The 26958-nt window shown below is 38.2% G+C and overlaps 1 protein-coding gene across 1 annotated transcript in view; it reads right to left on the reverse strand.

Moving 5' to 3' along the window:
* Nucleotides 1–26958, reverse strand: part of TPK1 (thiamin pyrophosphokinase 1) — a 239763-nt gene that overhangs the window by 160561 nt on the left and 52244 nt on the right. Inside the window, exon 2 of the mRNA XM_018075854.3 lies at nt 23979–24048. Within this exon, the coding sequence (XP_017931343.1) occupies nt 23979–24048 (70 nt within the window). The remainder of the gene's footprint in view (nt 1–23978; nt 24049–26958) is intronic.

Below are 26958 nucleotides of genomic sequence, written 5' to 3' on the forward strand. Positions count from 1 at the left end.
CTGGAGATGTTCCAGCAGGCTGGGCAGGAAGAACAGCAGCCAGTTGTCATGGAAAGCCAACTTGGTATGACATACATGTCCACTGATGAAAAAGCTGTTTCTCTTACTGAAATGCTATATATAATTCCAAAAGTGTCTTTGTCTTTTTTTTTTCTTTTTTTTTTTCCTCTACAGCAGCTATAGATCATGGTGCTTTCAAATAATCAACCCCTTCTCCTGAGTGCTTCAAGAGGTATAAGTGGGAGCAGAATTAGTCAAAAAATATATATTCTCAGAATCAAACACTTTTGCACAGCTTTTGTTCTCATTCAAAGTAAATAATTTCCATGAAAAAAAGCTAGCTGAAGTTGTGTTTAAATTTTTACAGGCAGAAGAACAAGAATTTCGGTTGTATCTCCAATAGGCTCTGCCAGAGGTCCTGGCTGCACTGCCTGAACATGTCTCCTCTGTCAGGAAGCACTATGTCCATTTTCAAAACACCCTCTCTAAATTGTTCACTTGGAGCAACCACAAAACCAGAAATTACTAAAGGGAATAAGGGAACTTCAAAATTTCAAAAAGTCTAGGCCTCACATTAATGATTATGAAGAGAAGAATTCTTTCTTCTCTTCTCCTCCCTTTGAAAAACACCAGAAACAAGGAAAGTTCAGAAAGTCATGCCTGATGAATTAAAAAAAATGAGTAAATCCACATTATCTTCAGAGGGAGGATGGCTGCTCTTTGTAGCTCACTGACTATGAAAACCAATAAAAAGCAAGGCAACACTCAGTATAGAGTCAAAGACTGCATTTGAGACAGTCCTTTTCGAGTTCTGTGGAACAAATTGCCTCATCCAGGCGAGCAGAATTGAGTCAAGGCTCTTCTCCAACTAACACAAGTGAAGAAGAGTCATTGTGTGAAGAGATGTCCTTGACTGACTACCCTCATAGAAGATTAGCACTAGCTGATATAGAAAAAGGAGAAATAGTTGACAGAGAGATATATGGGAAAAAAAAATCCTACTCAAGTAACTCATGTATATTTTGTAATAATTGTTTTTTCACTTGCTTGTTTTCATATAGTTTTGTATTTACTCCTGAGTGCAGACTAGTGCAGGAGAACAGGCTTGGAAGATTCACACATCAAGCTTACTACTATGTGAGTGGAACAAATTATCTCAGGAAAAAAGTAACAAGAACAAGAAAGGTCTCTCCATGAAATTTAAAACAGCTGCCCTTATTTAAAGTACAGATTAAAAACAGGTATTATATTAGTCTAACCCATGTTTCCCTACCCTCTGACCTCAAATTCATGAATAATTCTTATTCTGTTGCATAACTGTATTGAAGACTACATATTTCAGTGACACATATGGCACACATTCTTTAGTGAAGGACTAACTTTTTTGCCCGTGATGGCAAAAGATGTCTTTAATTCCTGCTTAAAGTGTGATTTAAAATTTTAATTTCTAAACAGTCTAAATGATGTATTCTACCGCATTTCAGAGCCATGCTATACCAGTCTCATTACCTATTAATTATCACTATGCATATAAGGTCATGACCAGCTCAGCTGGCTTGATTCTCTGCTGCTTTATATTGGCATTTATCAGGAGTGAGCCAACTCCTTAATCCTAATGGGACTGAAAGTATAAATTCTTGTAAGATCAGCCTAGTCTACCAAGTCCTTTCTAGGGCTGTCAAGCAGCATAACACCAGGAACTGGGCAACAAAAAGTCTTCAGAGGTTTTGGGTCAACTGGAGTTTTCCTTTCTCTTCTCATTCTCTTTCCTTTTTTTTTGGGGTGTCAACGGGTTTATTTTGTTTGGATTTAGGTTGTTGCTTTTTGTTGTTGGTTGGTTGTTGTTGCTTTTTCTTTTTTTTTTTTTAATGAGGGTATTTTAGAATCATACTGCAACTGTCTGAAAAAGTACGGAGTCAGGAGGGCCAGGATTACTTTCAGATAAGGACTGGAAGGCACTTCGATAGCGACTGCCTATCTTTCATCTATGCAACCTTTTTTTAAAAAAAACCCATAATTTCAATGTGAAATCTTTAGTGGTTTAGCTAGCTTACCAAGAAAAAACAGCACTATTTCTCACCAGTTTTGAGACAGATCCCAGCTAGAGGATTTATACAAATTGGATAAAGGCTGAACGTTAACTGAACAGTTTTATGAACTCCCAGGATGCTGGGCTGGAAAGCAGGAGGAAAAAAAGGACAGATTCCTGCAAGTTTGACATAGTTTCAAGATACACCAATAAATTTTTAGTCACCAGTACCATAAAGCAGTAATGGATTCTTATCATAGACACAGATTACAAAAATAAACACAAGCTATTTAAACTCTTGAGGCTCTCATGCTAAGTAAACACAACTGTGCCTTTTGCCTTCAAGTGATCCATCTAATAGACATAGTTTAATTCAAGAAGTAGTATTATTTTTAAATATTCAACACTAACAAACTGTGTTAAATTTAAAACATCGGAATACTTGCTTCTTTATTCACTCACTTTTAGAATTCAGTGTGAAGGGTTAAATATGCCTTTTTAAAAAGAGTTATGAAAAAGAAAAAACAAACCAAAAACTCATGCAAAACCATCACATTTTAGCAGTTTATAATAAGAAAAATGTGCTGCCTCCTTAAATAAAATGCTCTGGCACAACTGCTCAGTTCTATCATTAATTCAAAGTTACAGTTTCCTAGTACTATTGACTTTTCTTGTGATGTAGCTCCTTTAGCACATAATTGCCTGCAATTAACCTTTTTTAAACAAATGTTAACATCAGAGATATGAACATTTAAAGGCAGTATCTGTGTACCCTTTGATTCCTTCAGTTACAGCACAGAAAATAATCCCACATAGACAAAGCATATGTGTCCCAGCTGCATAATTTTGAGGGCACAGAGGGGGGTCCCCATGCTTTTTCTTCACTGCTAAAAGTAAATTTCAAAACAGGTGCCTTTTACCCTGGACTAACACACACATACAAGCTACATCCCTGTAGAAAAGTTCAGTGAAGATAAAATGCTGTAGACTGAACATGGAGCAAAGTCACTAAAGTCAGCTTTGACTTTTGTAAGCATCTACTAGTTGAGAATACAGGCGACAAAACTCTCTAGCATTACTTCAGGGTAAATATTAAAATAATAGTTTAACAAGAGAACCCCAATGAACATAAATTAATTCCCCCAAATCCACATTTGCTAACTGTTAAGGTGCACTTTTAGCTTGTCCTCTTGGCTGTCAGTCTTGACAGGCAGTATAAGTGAGGGCTGCCCTCATCACAAAGGTTTTAAGTCTGTTTAAATCTGTCAAAAGTATACTGTTATCTGCTGTGAAGATCAAAGTCCTTTTTAACTGCCAGAGACATGTACAGCACAAATAGATGCCATTTATATATTGTCTTAGAGCAGCATATTCAGATGTCCCAACTAGCTGTACAGAGGTGAGTTCCAGGGGAAAGGAGAAACATCAGATTGCAAGATATATTCAGAGTTAATGTCTATTCAATCTATAAATACCTTCATGGTGTTATCTTCAAGGTTACCAAATGTAAGCATCACACTTGAAGCTCAGAAGCCAAACACTAATACCAGTAAAATTAATGAACTTCAAACTGACCATAGAAAAGACTTTTGCTTTGATTCATCTTGAACAGATCCCACTAATGATCCCATAACTTCTTATTATCATCAGGCCTTTAAAAAACATCTCACTCACAGTCCTTAGTTCCTTCACTCTCTACTTCCCAATCAAGACTGTCTTGGAGACAGTAAGCTCACTTTTTCTGACTCCATGGTTCACATTACTGTTATTTCAATCCCCAAAGCCTCTAAAGCCTCCCTTATCACTATACAATATTTGTATTAGGGTGGCACTGACAAGGATGTGCTAGTATTGTATGAATTTGGAAAGAAACAACAACAAAAAACCCCTCAACAATTGCCTATGCCTTCTTCAAAGACCTTAATAAACCCTAATGTTTATTATGCAACTGCTTACACAGAACATAATTTCCAAACAGCACTTTGCACACTACAATAAATCCAGATGTGGTTTAACAAATTAAAAAAAAAAAAAGAAAAAAAAGGGGAGGGGGTACAGCAACAGTACTGCAGACCCCAATTTAACAAAGAAAGCAAATATATGCATACATCAAGCCATACACAGATAACCAGAATTCTTTCCACATACTATTAGCAAATCTGTGTATTACAGTCAGACAGTTCTGTGGTTAAAAGTACTTGGATTATTTGGCAACCTTGAAGAACAACCTCTTTCTTCCTTGCTTTTTAAAGAGCTTAGTATTAAAGAGCATATAAATATTATTTCATTTGCAAACCCTATGATTTAAAGAAAAAGATAAAAGTGTGTGAAGATTTGAAGGCAGTAATGCATTCATTTATGCTTGCCTGGTATGCAGTGTCACCTTGCAAATAATAAAAAAATATCTGAAATAAATTGGAGAACATATTACCTTCAGCTCAAACTGCTATGCAAAGCACACATCAGGGGGACATCTTCTGCAGTAGACACCAACTCTCTCCAAATATCATTACAAATAACAAGCCGTTTACACCCTGCCTCAAAACCCTATCCCTCAGTGACAAAGATGAGCATTAATGATGGCTACAACTGCTGCATTTTTCTTTTTAATAGTCAATATTTGAAACTTTTCTCCAGTTACAATTGATACAGTACAAAATAAAGTCATACTCCAAGATTTAAGAACTTTTCACTTGTTTTCCATGGTGCTGAACATCCCCCTGTGTTCAGGTAAATACACATACTTCATGAAAAACCCAGTGTGCACAGGACAAGCAACTCCCAGAGACTGCTGCTAAGCACCTGTGCCTTTGTTTTTATTATTCACAGGCTGAAGCATTGCTTAAAATAAAGGATACATGTCTGCAGTGTATGATCTTAGAGCCAGTTAAAGCTGAAGCTATTCAGGACAACTCAGCATTGCACAGGCTCAAGCACTATGTTTTGCTGTTGGATATTTATCAAAAGGAATTTAGAAAAAGAAATTCGAGCTGTGAATTTTCATCCTGCACAGGGCAGCAGGCTCAGGACAGCATATTAACTCAGTAGGAGAACAAGTTCCAGTGCTTCAGCATGAGTCACTCATGAGCACATGATTTTGAAAGGTTGGGAAAGCATAAGAACACTTCTGGAAGTGCCAGACTCTAGTCTTCTAGGACCTAAGGCCAGAGGAAAGGGGAGAAGATGAGCACTGTAACCTCTGACAAATGAGAGGATCTGACTCACTGTGAAGATAGAGGTTGAAGAGACACCCAAAACTCTTTTTCCTGTTTTCATGTCAAAGTAACAGATGGCAGAATTTGGTCAGAAAATTGAGAAAAATCAGCCATTACATTAGAGGAAGGGACATTGTTTATTAACATTTTATACTGCATGTGAAGAGTCAATAGGATGGGATATAAAATGTGGTAAACTTAGGTCAAAGCAGTCACAAACTACACAAACTGAGATTTAGAAAATAGTCTCAAAAAGGTGGAACTAGAAGCCATAGCTGGCTCAGGGCTTCTTTATGGAATGCCACCAAAGCTGGATTTTGCTGCTCCAAACTGAGAACGAACTTTTCCAAGACAAGACAATTTCTCTTCTTTCCCAGAAGTGCTAGAAACAGGCAGATTATATTTTTCCACCTAATCAGACAGTTACTAACAAAGCCTCCAGTATGGCTTGCAAACTCATTATACACTTTTAAAAGTCAGTTTTGATTACTAGTATTTAAACTCTAAGTGTCCTTTCTGTGAACTTTCACACCACTATGAACACTTAAAAGTCAAGTACAATCAAACAGAAAGCAGTTATGCGTGAAAGATGTTCACTGGGATTTCCTTGCTTCCCTTAATTTACTTACTCTCTCCTGAGTACCTTAAGTACCTCCTGTCCTGAGTTTAGGATCTGTTCACATACTTCCAAAACCAGCGAAGAAGACCTGTGCAGGGTAGGTTGAGTTTGAGAAGCCCTTTGCTTCTTCAAGGCTTGAAACTGCAGTAAGTAGCTTGCATCAGAAATCCTTTAGTCTTTTCTACATGATGACTTGTGAGTGCAATGAGAAGAGATTTATCCCCTTACTGAGCAACCTGTTCCAAGCAGGCAAGGAGAAATCTGTAGATTTTCAAAAGTTTTAATTATGCTTCTCCTGTTTGGGCCTGCATTTTCTTCTCTGATTTCCACCTACATTATATAGATTGAATTTTTGTTTCATGGCCAGAAAAGAGACATCTCTGCACTTATCAATAAGGAGGAAGATCAGACTTAAAAGGTGAATTGCCATACAAAAATTTATTAAAAAACCACCTATGCAGAAGACAAAAAGTCTTAAGGAGGAAACCAGAACATCTGATTAAAACACAACTTCTGAAAGGCAAAGTTGATTCCACACAATGTTTCCTATCCTGGACTCTGATTGCCTGTAGAGTAGTCACCGAGCAAACTTTGACTCTTTTTTATTTTTGGTGAAGATGTGCTTGAGTACCTTAAATACATTAATATAATTTCTTTAGGTTCTGAGCCTTTACACTGATAAGGTACATAACATTTTGCAGAGAAACAATGTACTGACAATCCTGAAAACACTTGGACTACACAGAGGGACAGAATGTATTACTCAATGTTTTTAGGGAATGTGAGCCCATGAGGCAAGGAATGGAGACAAGACACACAACAGCGGACAGCTGTTTGAAGTCTGTTGTCTCTGTATGGTAGAAATCAGGTAAGTCATTGGGAGGCAGAAGTTTTATTAAACCTTTTGCTGCTGACCTCTGCTGTAGCTTCTCTGGTGCTGACAGAGAACCAGGATATTCCACTGGACATTAGCATTTCAAAAGGTGCCTGCACTTCTTGCCCAGCACAGTACAACAGCATTAATTAGAGAGAGAGAAGAAGATAAATGTGCATACAAAATGAGAGATAGGCTCTATTTGATGCTGAGTAACCCTTACCAAAAAGCATCCTCATTTTCATCAGATAAACTCAAGGAGGTATACTCACATTTCTCCACAATTTAGCTGTACAATGGATGACCCTATTTAATTTTCTGAAACTTGTGATTTAGACAACAATGTATTGCAAAGTTTAATAGAAATTCTTTAAAGGTTCCTACTGATTGAAAAGGTGAAAAGTGGGCCTTGAACTCTGAAGGAACTTGTGGAAAACTATTTAATATACTAATGTTCCTGTCTTCAGTGGGCTGGAGAATCACAGTTGGGTAAGGCTCCTGCAGCTGGCAGAGATCCTACTCACTTTAATCCTTTTTTAACCTTTCTTACAGTGTCACCAACACTACAAAGTACCAGGGCCATATTTTAGTTAACTAAGTCAGAAGGTATGAATACACACAAACAGTTCTCTCTTTCACAAGTAAGATTAGAAATACTTCAAAGACTATTTTCATGAGCACAGATGCAATTAAAATGCCTCTGATAAAGCTCTAATTAAAGAATAAACCCACCTTTTATAGCTACCTGGCATATGGATGAAATTAAGAAACAAAATAAAGCTGCTACTCTCATGTATCAATAAATCTACCTTCTGATCACAGCCTGATGTACTTAATTGAAATAGTTTTTCTAACAAGGTTTTATTTGTTCTACATTTTTAAGGGATAAAGAATGAGGAACTGATGAAATGTGTTCATCTAATGAAAAATCAGTTCTCTTGACATTTTCTTCTGTAAAACGCTTAAACTGCTATACTAAAGAGGTAAGTTCATACCTATGCTCTGCACCTTAACAGATGCAAAAGAATGGTTGGTTGAAAGGGGCTTGCCAGATCTAAATTTTTATTTCTTTCCACTGTTCATTAGTGAACAAACCTACATATAATGAAACCTAGTAATGTAAAAAACTTGCTGCAGTTTCACCCTGGCCACTATATGAGCTGTCTGCTTTCCAAAAGACTCCAGAGTACAAGGAAACATGCTATTTTAGCTGTTAACATTCTCCTTTAGGTTAGTTGTAGTCAGGTTCCTCCTGCTGGCAGTCAGCACAGCTTCCAGTGCCTCCCAAAAGAAAGGCCTTTTTAGAAGTTAGTCATTACCATCATAGAGAAGCTTCCCGCATGTCCCTGGATGGCTTACCTAAAAAGGGGAGAGAGCAAATACATAGCCATGGTATCTAGTGTAAAGGTGGGAAATATTCATTAGGGGGAAAGAACCTAAATTTTGCACTGGCCAAAGTACCATGTCAAATCCTGAAGTCCTTCTTGTTTCTCAGAGCTTCCTTGACTCCCTGAAAGCACTAGCTGCCACAGAGATACACAGAAGGTATAACTTTTTCCAATCTTCAGCTACTGTCCAAGGCTGGAATAACTCACTAGTAGCTAATCAGGCTAAGATAATTTACAGAAGCTAAGGATATAGTTTATATTAATTATTTCACAATTTAGCTCACACCTGATAAATATTAAAAACACGAAGCAGGCTATCTCCTCTCAGACATTATCCCATACCTGTGTAGTGGCTACCAAGGACACACTGCACTCATTTGATCAAATTTCACCTGCTGCTTATTAAACTAATCTTACCAAGGAAACACTGATCCTAAGCACAACATACAATGGCTTTCATAATCACAGGAGTGATCATCTGGTTCTAATCCCCAAGCCATGGGAAGCAACACCTTCCATTAGATCAGGTTGCTCAAATTCCCATCCAACCTGGCCTTGAAAAAGTCCAGGGATAATAAATACATCAAGGTAGCAAATTTCTGCAAGAGGTCAAGATCTGCAAATAATACTTCCTTCAGATCACATTAGTAGACTTCTACCACTGTGAAGTCTCAACTATATATATATCACTAATAAGCACATCAGGAATCTGCACACATGTGCTAAAATCCTTACTAGGTCCCAATCCTTCAAATCCAGACACATACAGCCTTGCTGGCCTATTCAACCAGCATCTCTCCCCTCCAGGGAGAGGGAAGCTCTGTATCAGTTCCATCTGAAACTAGCACAGATACACGCAACTCAGCTGGTGAGTCAGAACCCACACGGAGTTCAGTGCAAAACTCAAGCTCAGAAGCAAATTCATGCTTACATTCAGACTTGGTAGATCAGAAGAGGAAATAAAATTGTTGTATTTTACTACATTTAAAATGAGCACATAATCCTTGCTAGGAAAAAAAGCAACAAAAAACCAAACCACAATAAAACCCAACCCCTCCCCCCCCAAAAGATGCAAGCATGACCAAGAGAAACGAAAAGGGCACTGTGAAGGGTCTTCAAGGCTTCACTGAGAACTCGGCTGACTGAAGTGTATATAAATCTGATCTAGCTTTAAAACAGCTCAGAGACTGGTAGTAGAGTAGTTGTGATGGCAGCACTTGCTGTGCTGCTGCACTCGTTTTCGGAACAATGCCAGCTTCATGGTTGAGAGTCTTAACTGTGTTTAAGAAACAAATGTGTATGTCTGTCCATCTTCTCTGCACACCCCCCCCTCCCCCTGCCCCGATCTATTAGTCAGACTAAGGTGCTACAGTGTAGCACCTCTGCTTTCAGTAGAGCAAGTAGGTGTGTGCTACTACTGCTTTAAGCTTTCAATACCCAGACTGTAGCTGGGACCCACCTACCAAACTCCTCCTGCCTGTGACTTAAGTTGGCTGCCCTTATTAATGGTCTATCAAAAGCAAGGAAATCACACTGTGGAGGGAAGGTTTGAAGAGAACCTGAGCTAGTCCTCCTGTTTGTACCTGCATCATTTAGTCTACCGCCAATTAGAGCACAAATGATAGCATTTAGATAACTACCTACCTGACAGATATCAAATCCAGGCAGGTCAATGTATAGATTTGTGCTTATTTATAAATGGCAATCACAGAAAAAACCTACACACACGACTGAGGCATTAGAAATATTACAAAAGTACACATGATATTACAGAGTTCTCTGTTCTCAATCTCTCCCCTCCCCTGTCCTCCTCCTTTCCCTCTTTTTGCCTGCAAGGGATAAAACCACTCTCAGACAAAAAACACCTCATTGTCAATAAGTAACACATAGTCCAAAAAATCCCCGTCTTGGCCTCTGTACAAGTAATTTTCTATCAAGTAGAGTAGCGGAAAAGAAATTTAATGTAAACTCTCGTGCTGTTGGTGCCCTGCTTATTATTAAAAAAAAAATAAAAAATTAACAATACCCCCATATGAACTTCACAATTTATTATGATTAAAAAACCCTTAACTACTTTTCTACTAAGTTCTATTATTGTCATTATCATTTTGACTTAATCTTTTATTAAATTTCAACACACTAATTAACTTTTCTTATAGGATGAGAAATAGATCTTAAGGACACAGATCTACCCATAAATAATATAAATGCAATGATGAGCTCTTATTAAAAGCTACTCCCATTACATACAGTGATAGTAGTTGCTCCTCAGGGAAGAATTCAGTGGTCTAATACTCCTGCTACCATCTGCACCACATATACTACAAAGAAGGGAGAGGAGAACTCTGAATGGATGCAGCATTGGAAATGCTTTGGAAAAGACTAGGCACAGATGAGCTGTGAATCAGACACTCTGAATCAGTGTATAGTGAGGTGCTCTGGGAGTAGCATGAAAATCACCACAGGTGACATGACATGTAGCCATCATTAGAGATGTCATTCAATAGAAGAGCAAGATTCTGAATGACAGTGTGGCCCATTCCTTCAGTGTAAAATTCACTACTAGATAATTTTTTCAACACATTTTAATACCAGCAGGATATTAATTCATAGGTGAATAAGTTTTTGAAAAATATATAAAGTTAGGAGGTTTAAACCTATCTGTCTGATAATGAGGTAAGAGACCCATATTTTATTGCAATGGCAGAAAAACTGTCACTGAGGTTACTTTTGTAATTGTCCTTGGAGATAAAGTCCTCCTGAAGATTAAGAGAGAACTCTATTTCGTTATAAGCAAAGCCATTGCCTAAATCCTAGACTGTTAAATACCTGGTAATGCAAAACAAGCCTGATGCAAAACAAGCCTGCACCAGCCAGTTACAGCTAGACAGCTAGTAACAAACTGGAATTTGGACTGACAGACAGATAAAAAAGCACCAAGATTTTGGACCATTTCCACCTTTAAATTCAACTCCATGCACTCTAGGGGGTGCAGCACACCCACTCTCTCCAAGTAGCGATGAACCTCAGGTGCAGTTCACACTGCAACACTTTTTAGGGATCCCAAAAGTGTTTCAGGCAATGTGGCTCCCTAACTCCATAAACACCACGTCCTTTGCCTAGGGCCATGATAGAGAGGGAGATGGTGAACACAAACTCCCCTGTCAGAGCCATTGGGTCACAGCCTGGTCCAAGGCCTGAGAAGGGGAGGCTGCAGCATTTCCAGAGGCAAGGTTGTGGAATCAAAGGGTAATTTCTTTTCAGTTGTACTCCTGGCTGATGTTGGTACATGGAAGAGCTCATGTAAAGTAGAAGAATTCCCAACTTTTACAGAATTTCACAAAATGCAGGTTCCTAGATTCATGCCTATGCTTTGTCTACCCCAAGAATGAGTAGATATGAGCAGTGTTCCCCATTTCTTTCTTTTACAACGTGGGGAAAATAGTTTACAAATGCAGCTTTCAGATGAGAAAAAAAATAATTAAAATTGTTTTTAAAACACAGAAGTAAGGAATTAAAGCTACAACCTGCTAGTATAACAGCCTGCTTTTGGCCTCTAGATTCCTATAATATGTTTACAGATTAAAATAATTCTCTCTTCAGAGATAATGGAGGGGAGCAACCCAGGGTATGAATGTCTAAATCAGCTAATTTACAAAGAAGGTTGGGGAAAAGAATAAAGAAAAATCTACATTGGATTGACAATTTGCCTGTGGTCCTGAGCCAAGATCCTGCCAAATACACTTGAACAGGCTGAAACATTAAACCCCAGAAGTACAAGAACTGAAAGGGAAATTTTGATGAGCTCTTAAACAGGGTCATGAACATGATTGTATTTCTGCTGGCTCTACTAAAAGAAGTCAAAACTTGCCATGGCTTTTCCAGTGTGAATGTGGCAAAGAAAGCACTTTCCCTTCTAAATAAAAATGTGATCCTGCAGAATGGGGAAGGCATTACCCTCCTGATGAAAGCCCTCTGCAGCATATTGGGAATGCTATTAGAGTTTTTGAAATCACTCCTGAGGTGTATTATGATCACATATATGCATGACAGTACTGACCACTTAATCCCTGTTCTGTCATAGGCAAGTTGGAGAATAAAAATTACACTGACACCCAAGGGTATTTTATGATAGAATATGAAATAAAACAATAAATTTGCAGATTATTTTGGCTTTGCCTCATGCTACTGCATTATACACCAAATATTACTAGCCTCTCATTCATTACTATTTAATTACAACAGAATACCTTTCTTTCAGACTTAATTAACCTCTGAAAGGAGTTTGTGACCTTGGGACCCTCCTGTGCACTTGCAACGTGCTGTTAGAATATTGCTCTGCCTGGAAACACTTCCTTTAATGCTGAGATTTAATGAAGTGCACAGGTTCTTACAGGGAACACACAAAATGCGAGAACCCTGCATGTGGTCACTTAATGAACAAAAGCAAGAGCATATCAATTAGAATCATAAATCAATACTAAATTAACATTAAAAGATGTCACAAGAGTTTCCCTAGAGGAGAGGCTCATTACAGTAAACATGATCATGAATGCTCTCCCCTATTACTTTTACTGTGGGGCAGAGAAGTGGGAGTAAGCAAATGAAGAGGGATTTGTCCTTCAATTCCTATTTGTTTAAGCCAGCAGAAGTTTAAGTATCCCGCCAAGCCAAATGACAGTGTAGCGCAGCTCCAGCTCCTGTCTTTGTCAGAAATTGCTGTTCACTCTGAAACACTTTGATTCTGAAAGGAAATCGGAGAGCAATAACCTTTTCACAAGATGAGAGGCAGAACCACAGCTCATGCAGTCACTTTCGTTGCTTTGTTGCAAAGCTTCGAACGACGGATCAATGTTGGCCCCTTGATGCCAATCAGAGCAGACTGGTGCTTGCAGAGTGGGCGCTGGTTCAGTAACTCACTTGCTAGCAATGTTAACTCTTCAAAATGGATTCTTCACCATCTTGAGAATTCCCTCTGAGAGCTAAAAACCCCATCAATCTCCTCACATGATTCTCTCCTGTACAAACCATCCCAAAATCACCTTATGCACAGCTTTCTTTCTTCCTGCAATTGAAAGCATTAGAAAGTAGAGATATTGACATCCACATCTGTCACTTCCTTAATTACACGTATTTGTTGTCAAAGCCCTCAGATGATGGTTTAGCAAAAAAAAAGAAAAAAAAAGGCACTGAATTCTTTACTGATTCTTTTTCAGGTGTCTTTTTGGGACAGTCTGTCTTTCACCACTCAAAAACCTTCATGTGCAAGATTCCAATCTGATCTGTCACCACTATTTAACATGCCTGCTGCAGCTTATAGAATTAGAAAACATCAATCCTCCCACAGGTACTGCTGGAACTGGCAGAGGAAAAGAACATTTTTTTCTTTACTACCATAAAGCCTTCCTTTCTTTCTTGATACAGAATAACAGTTGCTCCACTGGAGTTATTAGCTAGGTTTATTCAAGAGACTTTTTTCCTATTCAGCTTTAGTAAAAAAAACAGTTTCATTCCCTTGCCACCTTTTCCTCCCCTCAAATTTTTGCCTTTTTTAGATTATGTCCATGCCTAACCTGTTTAGATCCTCCAAAAACCAAGGCAAAAACCCTGCTGACAAAGAAACAGAGATATTCAGAGTTCTGTTGCATCAGCGCGTAAAGACTATGATTCCAAGCCCTTGCAGAGTGACTTCACTACTGCACAGAGGGATGACAACGAAAGGCACTGCTCTCTGGCCCACAGCTGGATGACCAGCACTCTGAACAAGGTCACTGGACTTGTAACACACACCAATTGCAGAAACGATCAATCAATCAATCAATTAACTGCTCTACTACCGACTCACGTGCTTTAAAAAAACACCAAAGAACAAAAGGCAATCCAAAAATCCTACTAGCCTCATAATAAATATTTTGAGCTACACCCACATATCAGTCTCTCTTTTATGCTGAAGAAAAAGGGGAAGTACAAAGGTGCTGCCATTGCTATCCCCTGTGTCTGTTTCATACACCAAGTACTCTAAAAATATACCTTTCCTAACCCACTGATCCTTATCAGTTTTCTTTACTGACATCCTATTAGGTCTCGCCACACTAATGAGTTAATCCAGTCTCAAGCTGCAAATCCCTAATATTGCTTTCACCTAGACAATTACTCTTACTTATGCACAACGCTTATAATGAATAAATGAAAGGGAACAGTTACATGATTATTTACTGCTTCTATTCTTTTTTTTATATGGAGATCATAGCACTTTTACATGGAGATCATAGCACTCAAAAACACACCGAAGAAAATAACGAGCAAACTGCAAACACATGTACTCTGTCTGATGCAAAACATCTTATCTACACATTCAGTCATGTGATGTGAGTACCTTCAATTGCCCACTCAGCTTAATTTCAAAAGAAAGAAACTTGTTCCAGCTGGAGTTTCTTAACCACCAGGGAAAGCCAGAGAATTTAAGAGTCAAGCAGTTTGTGTAGGTGGGATATCCCTCAAGAGCTAGTAGACCAAAAATAATTTATTGCTACAAGATGAATTTCATGCCTAGTGTTACTGCTACTATTCTAAATATTTTGATCACTGTGTAGGCACTGCAAAGTTATTCCAAATACAATAAGCAGTAGTAATTTCCAACTATTGCCAATGCTCAAATCAGAGTAACAGATGCCCAAACAATATTTACACAGCTAAAATGTTTTTTTGTTGGTTTGAGGATTTTTTTGAAAGCTCAAGGCATAAAAATGCATTATGTCCCAGTCTCTGGAAGACCTGGTTACTGACAAAGCAGAAGTAAGAATCTTGTTCTTGCTCCATCCATTTCACAGGCTGTTCAAGCAACATCAGGTTGCTGAAAACATGAGATCCAGTCGTGGCAGTTTCTCTGTTTGCAAACACAGTGAAAGAATTCAGGGCAATGCACAGGGAGGATGTAATTGCTTAGACATCTAGAGTTTAATATCATCCCAATTAAGTCAACAGAAGATCCTGAATTTGTACAAAAGGTGATCTGGGTCCCTATTCAGCAAACACAGGCCCCACACATTTCCACGTTGCGACAATAAAGAAAAAATCCCTAAGTAACACTAAGAAGAAAACGAAAATAAAACATAGCTTTTAGCTTGTGTTAAAAGCTCTGGCAAGCTTCCATGGAATCTCAGTTCCCCTCATTCGCCATGTGCATTTCAAAATCCTGAAGAAAATCACAACCCAATTTCTGGCAGGATCTCCATGTTATATGCCCAGAGAGAGTGACAGAGATAGTGACAGAGACAGTCACTGGTCAGTTTTGGTTTGTTTTTTCTCTCTCTCGAATGAAACATAAATTTCAATCATGTTCAGCTGTATTCACTCTCAAGTATTATTTGTTTGACCCTTCTTAATTTGTAGTCGGTTTACTCAGAGGAATAAACAAGGACTCTGCTCCACAGCCAATAAAAGCTGTGAGCTTCTTACTTGAATGCTTCTCTTCCTCAGTGCATTTCAGTACTTTCTTTATGCATTACGTGCATATGCCCCTATTTGAGCCAAAAAGAACTACTGCAGGACAGATTATGTTTATTCTGAATGTGTTCATGATCAGATTATCTCACAACATACAGGTATTTTGGTGGTATTCCAAAGCTGTCATCTAGCCCTTTATCTACTGCTCTCTTCTCTCATCTCTCTGAAGTTCACTCTTCTAGTCGTATCCTTGCAGTGCTAATCTGTTCTTGAGGTGCTGATACGTACACAAATGCTTACAAAAAGATAAGCAAAATGGAAATTATTTGCAAGTAAAGGCATTGCCCACAGCATACAGAACATATGCACTCTGGTATCAGAAATTATCTTACTGCTTTAGTGCATGTTTCAGCCAAAACACTCCCTATTTCATAGTTGAGTTAATGAGCCAGAGCTAAATGATGTGCTGATACTGATCCAGGGTTCTGCAGAGACACCAAAGCCAGTTTGCAAATAGACTCTAGACTTGCGTGTATGGAATATCCCACTCAGATAAAGCATTATCATGAGACAACCCCAGTGGATGTTTATGCATTTCCATTTATTTTAAGACGCTCTGTAATCTTGGGTCCAATCTACCTGCCATATGATCAGACATCATTCTGCTCAATTATTTGGCATCAATAGGCAAGATATTCCCATACAGCTTGTATCATTTCCAACTGCCTTTTGACTGTCTTTTAATATTAATGCCTGATATGTTTTCACTTGTTATCCAAAACAGATCTTTCTTCCCTTGCTCTAAAAATCAGAATTCTCTACATTTCTCTGCAATTGACATTCACTATGGTTTTCAGATATATTGACTAAAATTCTCTTTAAAAAAGTCTGCATGCAAGACAGAGACAGCAAATTATTTCTCTCTCTCTTTTTTTTTAATACAACTAAGACTTTACAAGAGTTTTTCTCTCCAATTTTGCAAAAATAAAGCTCAAAAATTAAGGCAGGTAGTATGGTGGTTGCAGAGGAGTGTGCATGCCCAGGAGTCTGATTTTTGTATGAACTATGAGTTGAAGGAGAAGATCTGAGTTTCTATGAATATAAACATATCCAAGAGCAGCTTTGGAGGTACCACCGTACACATTATCTACATACTTGAGCAAATTATTTCTGTTAGCAGAACAAAACTTGTTCTATGATGTCTCAGAGCTCTAAATTTTTAACAAGGATAACCCTTGTGCCTTAAATTATTGAATTTGTAGAGCTGCCTGGCAACCTTACCTAGTCCAACTTTCAGTCAACCAATGATTAATTGATGCTTAGCCATTCATATAGATGGCTTTGCAACTGGTTCTGCAAAAAGAAAAAAAAACCTTGCTCTATGGTTTGTCCTTGTCGAGAGACAAACATCTCTTGACCCTAAACAGTGAATTTATTATATATTCTCATTTATCAACTGTAATAAGCAGCCTTGGTCATAGTCTGAGAACACAGTTCCTTGTTCTTGATAGTATTTCCTGTGAAAACAACAGTAGCACAAAACATTTTTAAATGAAAAGCTGAATGAGTCCATTTGTAAAATGGAAACACCCTTGGAATAAAGTTACATTTAAAACCAAATCTTAGTAGAACAACTAGGAAAAATAGTTTAAGATGAATGGATTTATATTCTAAAGTTTTACTTCTCATTATATTCTACAATGCATAAAGTCCCCCCTTCTGGCTTCACTAACACTAAATTTTAACAGATTTGAAGTATACAATCATCTGTTCTCAAAATAATGGTGCCCATTTGAATGCAAATTGTTAAAAGTCAGAACTTCTGCTTTTCACATATTCATAAAAAGAGAGCAGAGTCTACTGAAGAAAGAGAATAGGAAAGAAAACCAAGCAATAAACACCCAGAATATGTTTATGCTCCAACAATCACTAATAAGTTTACTGAAAGAGCATTTTAGAGACAGCAAAAACTAATCTGAATAATTTATCTGTGGGTATTTTTTGTGTTCAATCCCATTAATTATGTAATATTCTGTGATTTGAAGTCACCTGGAAGGGACTATAACTGCTCTTCCCTGGAATTTTCTAGGCTACGAAAAAAAGACAACCAAAAAATGAAAAAGTGAATGGATGCTATAGCACTAGTAATCCCTCCCTAAATCTCTGAAGTGCATCAGTGCAGATTAGTCAACTTCAATGTCATTTATTAACATACATTCATTTAAAGGCATTGATAGCACATGGATTTCTGTGCTCCCTGATTGAACACTGCTCTTGGCATTCTTCTCAGTCTTAACAGAGCTTCTTTCAAACCTAAGATCATTCTTGCCATGTTCAATAAAAATGTTGTATTTTAAATTTTAAAAGACAAGTACTATTGCATCCTGGTTTGAGGCTTGTAAAAACTTTCTAGTTTTGTTTTGTTTCAAGCACAGGAAAACTCCCACTGCCCAGCCTGCCCCAAACACCTGTAAAAAACATTGCTCCATAAAAGCAAGCATTGACTGCTTAATCCCAAACTTCTATTGATATTCAGGGATGCAAAAGAAACAAAGGCATACATTTCACCCTAACACTACACACAGAGCCAGTTTTTCCTGGATCTGGAGAAGTACTCCTTAGGCACAGCAAATCAAACCACTGTAAAGTGCTGAGTGCTCTTTGGCCAGCTCAGGAGTCCTTTCCAAGCTGCTTGCTCCAGATGTGACTCAATGCAGGGATATTTTATCACTGCAAAGTCCTAACTTCTAGCATTGGGGCAGCCATAAATGATTTTTACCATGTCATAAAGTCAGAAATCACCCAGATGGCAATGACATTCCTCTGCTTACAGTACACTAGGGGCACAGATACAGCTATTTGAAGAAGAAGCTGAAGTAGTACAAACTCTCTGATTGAAAGACTTGGGATTAATTGAAAGTGTCCCTATATTTTCCTTTCCTCAGCCCCTTTATTCCCTGTTTTTTTCTAGAACTTTTTTCTGGACAAATCATGACCCTTTGTTTTCCTGGTTGGCAATTTAAACTTGGCTTACTGTGCTCTTACTAGGATAGTGCAGATTTATGGCCAAAGTACCTCACTGGCAGCCAAGACACTCGGTTTGTAAAGTTGAACTGTCCATCTGTTTTGTATTTGCTCATCACTCCTTCTCCCCAGACTTTTGTCCTGGTCCTTCCCCTCTAGTTCTTAACAAGACTAGAATAATTCCAGAAAAGCAGTGTCTCGCATTTAATGTTTGTTGATGTGGCTGAAACAACAGGGTTCTAACGCCATCTTTGAATGTCTTGAGGCATTCAAAGAATACCTCAAGAAAAGAGAAAAAATATCAGTGGATTTATGCCAAAGTGTGCAGATCCCTGGAGTGCTCATGAGATAAAGTCTGCTTCCACCTACTATTCCTTATTAAATACTGATCTCATGAGGAATGATACCTGGCTCTTTGATAGGCTCATCTTTTAACAAAGAAATATCAGAAATTCTGATTAGATCGCGTGAATGATGACAGCATTTTAGCCCTTCCTAATAAATATTTGCCTGCATCTTAAAGATGACTAACTGAGAATCTGAGATGATTTCATAACTCACTGGATGACTTTGAGCAAACTGAAAACAAAATAAGGGCCTGGCTGTTTTCTAAAGATCTAAACATGAGTCCCAAGTCAGGTATTACCTAAAGCAGGAAGCTGTGGATAGGGATGTTTTTTCTGAATACTCCTGCATAATTTATTAGGATAAACTCAAGATCCTAATTTTGATCCTTAAATGCTGCTATAGTTTGCAGGTCAGGCAAAGATGTCTGATATAAAAGATCTTAAACCATTTGACAAATAAAGCACTGCTTGAGCTTTCAACTTTCTTGGCTTTTGGACTGTAATCCCTCAATTCAAAGAATCCTTTATCACTAAGCAGCAAGGGTGCTAGCTTTGACCTCACAATTTCAGAAGCTAAATATTTTTTCAAACATTACTGAAACATATCCTTATATCAACACGAATAAAGCACAAACTTCACATGTATAACTATCATCTCACATCCTCACATACAATGAATAGATTTTAAAGACAAGAAAAGACCATTGTACTCTTCTAATACAACTCTATATTCAGAAAATCTCATTCAATGTTTTCTGCATCAGTGCCCTAAATTTTGCCTGAATATAAGATAGCTTAAAAACAATACCCAGTTTAATCTGAAGAGTTCAAGCAAAGAATTCCTCTCAACTCTACATTAAGCTACATCAATGGCTAATTACCTTCATAAGTACCCTATTTCTAATCCAATATGGAACACAGTGAAGTATATATGAATTTCTCACTCTAATAATCCTCTTAGGGACCCATTTTTCCATAAGTAGAAGGTTATTCAGGAAACAAGACAGAAGATCTCATTTTACAGATGGGTGTTGCTAGCTGATGCCAGGCTGGATTTTTTTGGTTTTATTTTTGGTGTGGCTTTTTTTTTTTTATTATTATCTTGACAATGGAGACACTTGTTCTCAGATAAGGCAAATCCAGTGCAAAATATAAATAGCCAAATGAAGTAGCCAATGCACAACTAACCCGGACTAATTGCTAAAATGCACTCATGAAGCCATCCAAGTATACAGACAAACTCCACTCTGAGTTATTTTTCCACCTTTCACGTAAGCTACTGTATGACTACTTTTTCCTCGTGGAAGTTACAAAGTTACACTAGCTTAATCTTCCTATTCAGAGGTTAAACTTATTGCTTAATTTTCAAACTTTCAGGTAAAATAAAGCCATGGGAAATGCATGTAGCATGGGGGGGAAACATGATGAGTTAGATCTTTGTGCAGTTGCAGAACTACCAGCTTGTTGGGATTGTGGAAACAAATGGACTAGGAGTTGCAATGAAGAGATGCAGACTCTTCAGGAAGGACAGGATGGGAAGGTAAGAAAGAAGAGTTGCCCTTTATGTGAGAGGGCAGCTGGAGTGAACGGAGCTGTGCTTGGGGATGGATGAAGTATCTCAAGCCCAAGTGAAATTGCATCTGGTCAGGGATGTCTAAGATATAAATTGCTTGTAAAAAGATTTTTTTGAGGTCTGTACTTGAAATTTAGAAGCTGGAAATGTTTACATCAACTGGAAATGTTTACAAAATTTGTTCCTAATGTTCAAACAGACGTGTAGAGTCAAAGCTGCCTCCATTCACATCCAGCTCAGAGAAGAATTATATAGTAGCAGCTGTATTTTCATGCAACACCTGAGTTCACCTCATGTATGTTTAATATGTAGAAAATGCTACCATTTTACATTTTCACTGCTGCTCTTATGTTTTATGGAGTTCACAGAAAAAAAACAGGAAGGGTAGTGAAAGTGATGTTCTCAGTGACTGTAGGCAAATCAACTTGTGTCATACAGTAAGTCTGAAATACTGAAATACTAAACAGAACCCCAGAAAGACAGTATTTGTCATGACAGTATTATCCTTCCTCTTACAGAGCTCACTGCCCCCCTCTTCAACCTGACGACCTTAACACTGCAAAATCTGAGTAGAGGATGGATGTGACATCTCTCTGGAAAACAGCATCCAAGACACAAGTATTAATGATTGCTTTTAAAGGTGCCAATACAATGATAGTTTTCAACGCATTTTCATCTTCATGTACCCAAAGCCAGTGCGCTCAGGTACATCGATGCCTTAAGATTTAACCAGAAAGTGTTGAGAAAGAAGTTGCTGCAGCATGGTATAGATAAGCCTAACTCTGAAGCAGATACCAGTGTTTCATAGTGCTTCAAGAAAATAAACAATAGGATAGGCAAGGCAGACAGAATAAGGCAGAGTAAAAAAACCATAAATATTAGTAACTCACCTTTAACTCTGATTAGCTGCAAATGTTCAGCAACTAAGAACAATTTTGCAATAATCCTTATTTCTAAGTTGGAACTGGTGTTAACAAAAAACCCCCTGTAGTTTAAGGAAAAAAACCTTCCTGGGCTGTAGAGTCAGAGAGAGAAAAGCAACAGGATTCTCTCCTTTTTCAGTCTTGCCTTTCTCCTGACCCCAACACTCACAGCTCCCAAGGATGAGCCTCTCTAAGGGAAAGTTATCCTGTCCTTTTGGTTACTCTTCCTATCCCTCCTGCTCTACAAGGCATTTGTTTTAACATGGTTTCTCCTTGTTGGTACTTATAAAAACGACGATTTTCTTGGATTGGTTTGTTTTTAAACAAAAATAATTGCAATTCAGATTTGTTGAGTTAGTTTTTACAGAAATCTATGGGAAAACCAACCAAATGTCATAAAAATGACACCACAAACACAGATGAAGACACAAAACATCTTATGTATATTAATCTCATTACCCAAAGTCTCATTGTTAAGCCAGCCTGTGCAGTGCTATAGAGAGGAAGGTGAGAACTTCCTTTGCTTGATGGGAATAGGTGAACCACTTGAGCACAGAAGCAAGTCAAAACATCAGTGGAAAAAACAGGAAACAGATGGAGGCAGGGAGGGTGGTCTTGAATCACCCTTTCCTGGTTTTCATTCAACAGCATAGACCAACCTAATGAGAAGCAAGTTAAAGAATTATTCACATGGAGTAATCCTCCCATAGAGCATCTTGCCTGGCTTCAGCCACAGCACTTTTAGAACTAACTGAAGAGAGTCCAATAAGAGCAATAAGAAAAGATGACCAATAGAAAGACCAAACTGTATTTTGCAAGGATTTGGAAATGGACCAGGGCTTCGAATAAAGTAAAGTTTTAAACAGAAGGTTAAGACAGCATTAAAAAATGATTAGCATGTCAGTAGAGTCTGAGCAGACAGCTCCTTAATGACACTGGGCAGGGAGTTTAAAGAAAAATACTTCCAAGAAGTAAATGGATATTCTTTCTAGCAGAATGATTTCCTTAAAGAAAAATGTCCAAATTAGGTAGATTTTTTTTTTTGTTTCAAAAAGAAGCAGTTTGAAGGTAAAATATACCTACCCAAAGCAATTAAGATGAGAACAAAGAGGAAAAGAATACTCCAAGAGTCAAGTATGTAAGACTGAAAGAACTATTCAGTCAAGGTATAATCATCCATTTCCCCCTGAATTATATTTATTTAATACAAACATAAAGGTGTGCAGAAGAGATGAATGGGTTACAGGAGAAGGTAAAGTGAAAGTTCTAAAATATTGTTCTTTGGAGAACATCACCATTATCAAAGAGAGATGTTTGCTGCAAGTCAGTCTTGAATTCAAACAGTCACCTGTTGAGTTGTGCATGGCTCTATGAGCGACTACTAGAAAAGGAGAAACAAAGGTTACAGAAGGAATATTCTATGACAGTAGTGCTTGCCAGACTCCAGTCTCTCTTTTAGCAGCTGTAGAACTTCAGCCAGACCTTTCACAGGTGACAAAGAAAGAAATTTTTAGATAATTTTTACTTTCAGACTGGAGTCTTCCTCTCCAACTCTGGGCTTTACTCTGAAGGAGAGGAGGAAACCAAGCTTCCCCTGGTGTCTCATACACTTGCCACGACATGAAAAGCAAACCCCATGTCAGATTTTGCTATATGAACAAAATTGTTCATAAATTTGTAAGTTCTACCAAATGCCTGTCTCATTCCGTTGCCCCAAGAGTCAGTTCTATCAATTTATTTGCTTTTATGAAACTACTTATTTATGAATTCTTGCTCAAAACAACTGAAAATCTTAAAGACAAGCGAAAAGAATCCTTGTTAAGTTTACACAGCATTACATGGTTCCACTACAAAAATAAGAAAGCACTTGAATGCAGTATTTTGCATCACAATCCCAGCTCAACAACTCTGGGGCACAAACTGGGATATTTTACAATTTTAAATGCCATTGCAGAAAACCAGAACATATTCTTTCAGTCATATTTCCTCACCTAGCATATACATTTATAGATAACCTCTGCACTTTCCTTTGGTCACTTATCACGCCCTGATGCTAACTGAGAAATAATTCAAAAAGAAGACTTCCTATTTTATTATCCATCTCACTTCACAAAGTAAGCAGATTTCCTCTAAGGCCTCACAGGAAAAATGAAGAGGACACACTTTGTTTCAGCTCGTCATGACAGGCATAAGATGTTCCTCTAGGCAACCCTTGCTAGGGGCACAGCAATTTTTTTCAGAGGTATAACCTGATGGATGCATAAAATAGGACAGACTGAGACCAGATCTTTTAAGAGGAAAAAAAGATTAGTGGGCTTCAGGGAAAATGGTATTTCAGGCTACCTGTGTTTTTAAAAATTGTAGTTGGGAATAAAAATTAAAGATAATGTGGAGAAAATATTATACTATCTGCCACAGTTCATTAAAGTACCATGCACAGAGCAGGCAGGTACTTCAGTAACTGAACAGATTCTGTTCCTCTGTATTTTACTCTCATTGAGAAGATGACTTCAATGACTTCTAGTGTATTGCTAACATACCGTTCCTGGCTCCCTTCCGTGATGTGGTAGAGACGATTGGCACCTCCATCAGCACAAGCTCTCAGGGCAGCTGCAAGAGAAGAAAGAGAACATCAATGCATTTGCATTATAAAGAAAAAAAAACCACAACCAGTTACTTCATTATTGACAATGCTGTATAAACTCAAATGTTCATGGTGGCATGGGGAATAAACTTGAGATCTCATACGGCTTTTAGCTTCCTATACATGACTGCTTCCCCTATTTTTATCAGACTGGTGCCAATGTTCATCTGCTTGGGCCACTGTACTTGCAAATAGCTTATTTCTATCCTAACCTACTGCCCAGACAGCTTAGACTACATGAGGGGCTAGTATTCAAAACCTGAAAGGGCCCATCCTCCACCTATGGGCATGTATTTGTCACGAAGTGGGAACTTGCACTGGAAACCTAACTACCTCCTCATCCAGGCAGAAGGTTCACAATGGTGGTTCTAAAACAACCTGCATAACAACTGGGAAAAAAACCCCCACATAACCAAGAGTTCATCACGACAATACCCATTTTCTCTTTTTTTCCCCTCCTATGACACAAAAATGGTAACTCTGTTACAGTTTCTACATTGTTCCACAGACTGTTTGAATCATCTGATATAAAGCAGGTGGGTTAGGTCTTGGCTTTACTATCTTGAACTATCCTGATACAAAATCACAATAATTTTCAGTGCTTCCACCTAACTTGGGGACCTCAAAGAGCATGTGCCACTAGTTCCAGCTGATTTAAACAAGCGCAGACATGCTGTTCTCTTGTGATCCCTTTGTTTATAGACTTAAGACAGAGAAAAGAGACAAGTCTAACGCTATTATTACAAAATCAAACATAAATTGGTATATTTTATTCATAAGCATCCCCATTAATCATCATTTAACTAACACACAGTTCTTTCGTGAGATTTTAAAAACCTGATAAGCTATTAAGGATTGAAAATGACCATCTTGTCTTAGCAGTCTTTATCAGTTTTGCTCTGAGATGCACAAGTCAGATAACTGCAGCACACAAGATAAAAGGAGCTGTCGCTTCCACAGTAGTGCAGAGCGTTCCTTCCAGGCAAAGACAGACTGACTGCTAGTTCTGAGAGGGCTGAAAGTCACAGGGCCAGGGCCAGGGGCTGGAGGAGAGAAAAGGGAAAAAGAGGAGAGACAAAGAAAACAGCCTGCCAAAGTTTTGTGGGAAAAGGTACAAACAATCACATCAGGCACTTCTTGCTGCTGAGAATCCAATTTTCAGCTAAAGCCACTTTCCTTTGGTGTTTATTTCTCAGTCAGAACCATCTATCAGAAGTGATACAAACCCATTATCTTTCCTTTTGGTGTGCATTAGGTGGGCAATCCAGCCCTCCCCCTAGCTTAGCCATCAACTTAGCCATCAACTTAGACAGCCTATACAAACTGGGACAACCAAGTTCACCTCTGTATCTGCTCTCAAGTCACTCTTTCTTATGTTACTGCGGAACTCCCACCATGGGGAATGTTCTGTATGGGTATATCCACCACGCAGTACCATGTGACCTTGGCTGAGGCATTTTGGGGGGAAAAAAAAAAGGAAGGAAATAGGGCAACACAAAATCTACCAGTTCATCACAGGGAACTTTAGGTACTTGAGCTTTTTCCTGCAGACTGAAACAATGTGCAGGGCAGGAGAATGAGCACTGTACTCCTCTGTATTGTTTCTAGCACTGCTCTGCTCTAGGGATCCTTGCTCTCTCTTGCCCATAGTATTATGGTACCCACTATGGCAAGCCCTACTACTCTCAGCCTTCTTGTACAGACCATGCTCCTCTCCGTTTCCTTATCCTACTTCTACTCCTTCCAGCCTCCATCCAAACCCGTATTAATGAGACAAGGTCAAGCAGATTTGATCCTGACAAATTTCATTAGGTGAGATCATTTCCAAATTATGGTAGCTGGCCAGCCATTTGCCATGGTGATTCACTGCTTCAGGTAGGTTCCTTATCCATTCTTATGAATACAAACAACACAAGAACACCATTTTTGCCTGCTGTGTTTGATGGGATGATTTTAACTTCTCTCACTTGAGGTTACAGCTAAAAATGGGTTGATGTACTTTCTTTATCCTGGGCATATTTGTTAAGTTCTCTCAGGGAGTTCAGCTCACACAGAATATATTAATGGCCCATTGCAAGAAGAGTCTGTAATACCTGTCCTTGAATTAGTTATCCTGTCTATCGGCTTATTTAGCAGATAGAAGGCATCTAAGCAAGGCCTAGGATCTAGGTAATTACAGAATCTTTTCTCTCCCCGTGAGCTACAAAAGCAATTAATCAGTTGAGACACTTTTTATATCCAAAACTGTAAGAGGGCTGCCGAAAAATTATTTTCTAACTTCAGGTACATAAGCTTCCTAAAGGATGCTTCCCAGGCCAAGGACAGTCCCAGCCTTTTCCTTCTGAGAACAGTGAGTTTTATATTTATTATCCCACATTTAAAAAAAATAAGTGGCTTACAACTTCTGGAAACAAAAAAAAAAAAAAAAAAGAAAAAAGACAGGACGAGATACAGAAAAAGAGATTAAAGAGTCTATTATCTGTCTCAATTACTTTAAGACAGCCAGACTGTCTTTAACTATTGCAAATTCTCTCAATGGACTTACCGCAAGTGAAGCCTGGCCTAAGATCTCTTCATCTGATCTTACTATTTTGAAACAACATGACCAAAAAACCCAAACCAAACTAAGCATTATAAAACAAACCAGTCTTCAATCAGTCTGGTACATGTAAAACAACTGAAATTCTCCCAAAAACATGAAGGTACCTAGTAACAGGTCTGTGACACTTGTACGTAGTACACATGGATATGCGGCTACTATTTGATATCTCAAATCAAGAGTTGCCTTATATAACTGCTCTTTAAAGCTGCCTCCCCCACATTTATTCTTATTTATAAGAAAAAAATACAAAAATTAAACTTCTGCAGCATTGTCA

This window comes from Manacus vitellinus, unplaced genomic scaffold (assembly GCF_001715985.3).
Source record: "Manacus vitellinus isolate BGI_N305 unplaced genomic scaffold, ASM171598v3 scaffold_3_pilon, whole genome shotgun sequence".
Classification (NCBI taxonomy): Eukaryota; Metazoa; Chordata; class Aves; order Passeriformes; family Pipridae; genus Manacus; species Manacus vitellinus.